Source organism: Octopus bimaculoides, chromosome 26, assembly GCF_001194135.2.
Source record: "Octopus bimaculoides isolate UCB-OBI-ISO-001 chromosome 26, ASM119413v2, whole genome shotgun sequence".
Lineage (NCBI taxonomy): Eukaryota > Metazoa > Mollusca > Cephalopoda > Octopoda > Octopodidae > Octopus > Octopus bimaculoides.
Genome location: NC_069006.1, coordinates 11663945 through 11671045, shown reverse-complemented (window position 1 = coordinate 11671045; position 7101 = coordinate 11663945). Strand labels below are relative to the sequence as shown.

General features: G+C 37.8%; 1 protein-coding gene across 1 annotated transcript in view; it reads right to left on the bottom strand.

The window, feature by feature from the left end:
• LOC106877472 (DNA repair protein Rev1) overlaps positions 1-4915 on the bottom strand; it is a 37626-nt gene extending 32711 nt beyond the window's left edge. The window contains exons 1-4 of the mRNA XM_052976909.1: positions 4678-4915; positions 3328-3460; positions 2605-2773; positions 257-455 (exon numbers count right to left, since the gene is read on the bottom strand). Of these exons, the coding sequence (XP_052832869.1) occupies positions 257-455; positions 2605-2773; positions 3328-3460; positions 4678-4788 (612 nt within the window). The 5' untranslated portion in view covers positions 4789-4915. The remainder of the gene's footprint in view (positions 1-256; positions 456-2604; positions 2774-3327; positions 3461-4677) is intronic.
• Between the last annotated feature and the right edge of the window lie 2186 nt (positions 4916-7101).

Below are 7101 nucleotides of genomic sequence, written 5' to 3'. Positions count from 1 at the left end.
TATATATATATATATATATATATATATATATATACGACGAGCTTCTTCCAGTTTCTATCTGTCATATCTGGTAGGCTTCTTTTGGTGACCATCTACCAAATCCACTTACAAGGTTTTAGTTGGCCCAGGGCTATAGAAGAAAATGTTCGCCCAGGGTGCCATGCACTGGAACCAAACCCAAGACCACATGGTTGTGAAGTAGGTGTCTCAACCACAGAGCCATGGCTGCACCTTAATGCCATAGCTTATTACTTACTTTTACCTCAGTGTTGTTGTTGTTGCTGGATGGTGTCGATGTTGTTTCTGTCAGATGAAAGTCCCTAGAAGCTTCCAAGTGAGTTAGTCCCTCTTTCGATGCCTCAGCTTTGGAAAACTGTGCGATTCCTCTTTGCATCTTGGACTGAGCTGAGTAGAGCAGAAATGGTTGGCATGGTAGCAATCTTTCAGCTTCAATACTGTAGAAATAACAAGATAACCATAACATCAGCAATAATTAAAATAATAATAATAATAATAATCATCGTTTAATGTCCATTTTCCATGCTGGCACGGTTTGGACGGCTTTACTGGGGTCTGGCAAGCCAGGAGGCTGCACCAAGCTCGAATGTGATCTGGCAAGGTTTCTACAGCTGGATGCCCTTCCTAAAGCCAACCACTCCAAGAATGTAGCATGGGACTAGTCAGGTGGCACTGGCATCGACCACGCTCGTATGGTGCTTTTTACATGCCATAATGATAATAATAATGATACTGAGAATGTTTCTATGATGGCAACACAAGCAGTAGTGAGAGGAGAGGAGAGGACGGGGGAGAGAGAGTGGGGCAAATAAGGGGGATATCGAGGGCTAGAGAGATTGGTTTCAGCATGATTTCTTCAAACAAGCGCATGATGATTTCAAGTGGGAAATACGCAGGTCGTGGGCAATGAAGAGAGTGAACGTGATACCAGTAGTAATAGGGATGCTTGGAAGTATCAGTACTCAACTATCAACATGGCTCAAAACAATTGGTATAAATCACCCATGCCAGCATGGAAGGTGAACGTTAAACGAAGATGATGAAACGATGACGATAAAGATAGAACACCTACAAAAATCATCATTGCTTGGAACTGTAAGAGTTCTCCATAGCATTCTTGAAGCATGATTAGTAAACAAGTGTCACCTTAGTTTGCTGGCTGTGGACAGCTGACACTTTCCATCATACCCAGCAAAATAAGTTGGGAGTTTTAATCAAATAATAATAATAATAGATGTATCAATCCCAACAGATGACAATGTATCTCTAGAAGAAACGGAGAAACTCTCAAAATACAAAGATCTGGAAATAGAGATAACCGAATGTGGAGCCTAAAAACAGAAACAATCCCTAAAACAATAGGTGCATTAGGTATGATTAAAAAGCATACCGACAAATACATAACCAAAACACCAGGACTTATGAATATTAAGAATATATATAACATACAGAAATAGAAAATAGCACTACAAGGCACTGTACACATCCTATGTAAATCAGTTTTTAATACAGTGAAATAATAATAAGGAAACAAACTACAGCACATACCCAAGGTACACAAAGCTGTGCTCGGTAGTGCAGTGAAAGCATGTAATAAAAATAAGATTACTGAATAATAATAATAACAACAACAACAACAATCATCATTTAATATCTGTTGTCCATGCTGGCATGGGTTGGATGGTTTGACCAGGGCTGGTAAGCTGGAAGGCTGCACCAGGCTCCAGTCTGATTTGGCATGGTTTCTATGGTTGGAAGCCCCTCCTAACACCAACCACTCTAACTGGTGCATTTACGTGCCACCAACACAGGTGCCATTTGTGTGACATCAGTATCTGCCACAACTACAATTTCACTCGGCTTGATGAGTCTTCTTCTCATGCATGGCATAATGCCAAAGGCCCAATACTCGAAAGATGCTTTTTACATGCCACCAACATCAGCCACCTTGCCTCCATGAGGCCCAACGCTGGAAAGGTACTTTTTACGTGCCACTGGCATGGGTGTCAGTAACATGATACCCGCATTGGCCACAACTACGACTTCACTTGACTTGATGGGTCTTCTCAAGTATGGCATATCACCAAAGGTCTCTGTCACTAAGGCACAAGGCCTGGAATTTTAGGGGAGGGGGCTAGTCGATGTAATCGACTCAAGTGTTTCACTGGTGCTTTATTTATCGATCCTGAAAGGATGAAAGGCAAAGTCAACCTCGATGGAATTTGAACTCAGAACATAAAGGCGAATGAAATGCTGCTAAGCATTTCGCCCGGCGTGCTACTGATTCTGCCAGCTCCCCACCTTAAGAAAAATAATAATAATAATAATAATAATTTTGGCATCACGTGAAAGTTATAAATGAGTATCATCCATGCAAGCAGTTTTCCATGAAAAACATGCCTGGCCATGAGGAAATACTAACCTTGCTTAAGTGAAGGCTGGTGACAGAAAGGACATAGTAATTCTGCCTCAATAAACCCTGTCCAACCCATGTAAACATGGAAATGTGAACATTAAAACAATTATGATGATGATTGTAGCTGTTCCAGTAATCAGTTACAATTGAAACAGAAATAGCAGGGTTACCTCTTCAGTATCCAGTCAGGGTGAACAACTTTGCAATTCCTGAGGGCTGCAATCTTGCTTTGAGCTAAATTGGTTGTAATTATGTGCGTAACATTCTTCTTGCTCAGGTACATCTCCCAATGGCCTCCATGAATCATCATCAGTCGTTTGAGCTCATCACTGCTTGGTTCTGCCAATACAAAACACATTAACAGTCACCACTTTGTAACAATTACACAACTTTTGTCTGTATACAATGCTTTGCTGTTGTTGTTTAGCCCAAGGTCAATCCAGCCCCAGCAGACCTATGAGTAAAAGTGTTTCAGCTGTCACCCATCCCATCTTTTGTTCAGACATGGTGTATCTAGGATAACATTATCTTAAGTGTTGCTTAAGCCTAGATTAGCTTTGATCAAACAAACCAATGTTCAAAGATGTTCCAGTCATGACCAATCCATCGTGTATTTAGGACTACATCATCCCTGTTGTTGTTTTTAACCCAGATCAGCCCTGATCCAGCAAACCTATGATTGAAATGTTCCAGCCATGACTATCTCATCTTTCCTTCTGACATACTACATCTAGGATTACAGTATCCCATCAATCAAAAGGGAAAACAACAACAACAACAATAAGGATAATTTGCCTTTTTCTCAGATTAATGAAGTGAAATAACTAAAAAAAAAAAACACACATTAAAAAAATAAAAAATAAGCATATAAGAAAGAAATTCAGGAGACTTACTTGTATAACCATTAATGTATATTGTTACATCTTTGAATATATCTGAACAATGGCTTGTCTTCTGTAACTCATTAAAGGCACCGGACTGGAATTGGTCTTTCAATTTCTTCTTCTTGGCATTCATATAACCACCCTATAACAGATGATACACGCACACATTACATATGATCATCATAGTCATTTAACAGTTTTCCATGTTAGCATAGATAAACAGAATTTGTTGAGGTAGATTTTCTTCAACTGGATGCTCTTCATGTTGCCAACCTTCACCTGTTTCCAAGAAACAGTTGAGAAAAATATTGTGTGTACCCACTCGTCTTGACGTTACAGGATGGTTGTAAATAAACATCATTGTCATACAAGCAAAATTGTTTGCTCCCAGTCTTCCATGAAAAACATATCTAGCTATGGCAAAATACTACCTTACTTGGAAATAGGTGAGGATGGACTGGCGACAGGAAGGACATCTTCAGGCCGTAGAACATTTGCCTACACAAATTTCATCCGACTCTTGTAAGCATGGGAAAGTGGATTTTAAATGATGATGATGGCGAATATATATGTGTGTGTGTGCGTTAATTACATGGATAACGAACGCGAGTGTCTTATAACAGTTGTACTAGTTGTCAAAATAGTACAACGTGTATTCAGTACTGTCCTATTTCATTTACTGAAAGTCACCAAGATACTTTCGTTTTGTTTTAGGGATTAAAATGTAAAAAAAAAGTACTTCAAATTCTTGTTTTCAACAAGGAAGATTACGATTATGTCCGAATATAAATAAACTTTTCAAATTTGTTTTCTTTGCCTTTAATTTATATCTTTTTACATTTTCGAAAAACTTCTTTTTTTTTTAATTTTTTATTGCAAAACTTCAAATATTGATCGTTTACGATAATTTCCATCTTCAATTTGTGGTGATGAACCGAGAATATGTTGTTTTCGCATTAGTAAATGAAAACATAATTAAAAAAAAAAAAGACAGAAAACAGCTGTAAATTTCTCTACGCTAATAAATTTTTAATTAAAAGACAAAATTTAAAAAGAAATTTTGAACAGATTCCGAATCTCTGATGAGCAAATTTATGAAAAAAAAAATCTGAAGACATTTTTCGAAGTGTAATATAAAAAATAGATAAGAGGACCCTCTCCTTTAAACAATTATGTTGCGGTTTATTTAAAACTTATGTGAGACAGAACATAGGTAGAAAGCCTGACACTGTGGGGCAGGGGACTCGTCAATTACATCGACCTCAGTACTTGACTGACTGCAACAAAGAAAGACAAAGTCGACCTTGGCAGAATTTAGAAATAATAATAACTTCTTTTAATAATAATAATAATTCTTACGTGTTTTCCCCAACCATCAACATCATTCACAGATTTTCTATCTTGAAGCCAGAATCGGGTTTTCCCCCGTCGTTTGGCTAAATTCTTGCCTTTGTTGCTGGCCATCTTCATCACACGATCATCAATCACCAACAAACATTAAACAGTTAAGCTTCATCTCTATAAATATTGCAACATTTCTATTTACAGAACAATTTTCACGACGAAGTTTCTGTTTGTTGTGTAAAACCGGTGTTGTTTGTAGTTTTCCCCGGTGTAGATATCTTATAAGTTCCTGATTTATTGAATATTCGTCTGATTTTGTTCACCTATATACTTCTCATCTATCTTTACGCATAATATTTGCCTTTTTTTATATGCTTTCTTCGGAAATTTATGGAGCTATCAATTTCTTTACAATATTGAATACCGAATACGTTTGTTCTTTGAACACATTCATCATTGGGCATTTTTATTCTTTTAATACAAGCATACCAGCGTAGTAACCGTCAAAAATGAAGGAGTTTATTTCTGCATCCTTTCAGTAATTCTTAATGTTTTTGCTTCAAGAATTAGACCATTTCTTTCTTGTCTTACATTTTGTATTCTTTCTGTTATGCTCATTCTTTTTACCTACACTCATTCACCTACATTATTGCCGCTAACTCATAAGCTTCATTATTTCTTTTCTCTGTCTTTCTTTCAGTAAACATGTGTGTGCGCGCGCGTACGCGTGTCTAGACACATAAATACATGTTCTATTCTAACGGCCATTTTGCCTTGCTTACCAGGGTCAGATGACATTGATGTATATTTCTCTTTGTCATAGCTCCTTGTCTTCACATCACACACCAGTTATAAACGAATATGGCTGTCATATGTCTATATTTTCCGTCAAAACATACTTGTAACCAGTCAATGTACTGTTTAAGTCGATGTCGAGACAAAGATATATGATACACACACACACACACATCACAGTATCACGGTATCAACCAGACCATCAGATGATATTGTACACCGCTGGTCACAGTACGCTTCCAATTTTGTCTTGATTACACCATTCTTTTCCATCTGGACCCAAATCGCTTTACTAAATCATCTTCCATCGTTGTGGGGGTCTTCCGAGTGGCATTTTCTGATCTTTTTGATACCATTCAGCAACTGCTCAGGTCCACCTGTTGTCTGTGAACCTCACGACACGTTCAACCAAGCAGAACTTGTGCTTTTGTAGCTGCTCTCTGTTCTGGAATTATCTCATTTGAAATATGCTCTCATAATGATATTCCTAGCATGGATCCTTCCATGGCTCTTTGCATCATAGCTAATCAATATTCTATCCTCCTTATAGTAGCCCACATCTCACTTGCATATGAGGCATTTAGTAACAGAGTGTCGTAAGCGCCACCCTGGCCATTTTCGAAATTAGTATATCATTTTCTTTGTCTCGACGTCTAGAATCAAAAAACAGTTGGGAGGAAGAACCCGTGAGGCTTGCAATAAGGTCGAAAATCTGGCTGAAAAAAAATTGTACCTCGACGGTATTGACACGACGCTCGCTCATCCTATCTTGGACCAGAGAATTTAGTAACCCACTATCGTAAGCACACATGCTCAATCAATAACTTTGGTGTGGTCCCTGTATCGTTTTTCGGGGTATTGTGGCTCATTTTCTAATATTCCTCGTTGTCATCGTAACAATAATGGGCTATTATCTCACTATCTTGTCTTATTTACCTCTTAAAGATACTTACCTTGGTATATTAAAAGACAAACAACACCTTTGGAGGGAAGGGGTCTCTGTATGTTTTTTTCTAGGTATTATGGCTAAAATATGCAATGTTATACACCGTTTCATAGTATCAGTATATTCTACAAAATAAGAAAGATGCAGTCATTGTTTCATCTTTCAGATGCTTTCATAAATAAATAATTTAACGTAGGTGGAATGATTAGAGGAGGTCTTTGCGGTCATTTTAAGACCAGAAAAACATAACCTCCTTCCTTGGCGGAGGTAACCAGCTTCCTAACTCAATTCCTTGCCGAAATATCACATTCTGAAAGTCGCAAAATTTTGACTCGGGTTTTCTCGGGTTTTAAGTTGTGGTGCTTACGACGGTCTGTTACTAAACACCTCATATAAGAGTGCCGGTAGGATGGTACTGTTGAAGATTCTGGCACATATGTTATATATCTTTGCTCTGAGGACATCCTTTATCAAGGTAAACACCTTCCATGCTGTCTTTATTCTCCTTGAGATTTCAGTATCCGTATTTCCGTGTGTATTTACTCTCTGCCCTAAGTAGATGTACTCCTTTACCTCTTCAATTTTATAGCTTTCCACCTCTATTCGGTCTTGCATTGCGTCTTCCAACTACATATGTTTTGTTTTCGTGCGGTTCATATATGCATGTAAATATATATATATATATATATATATATATA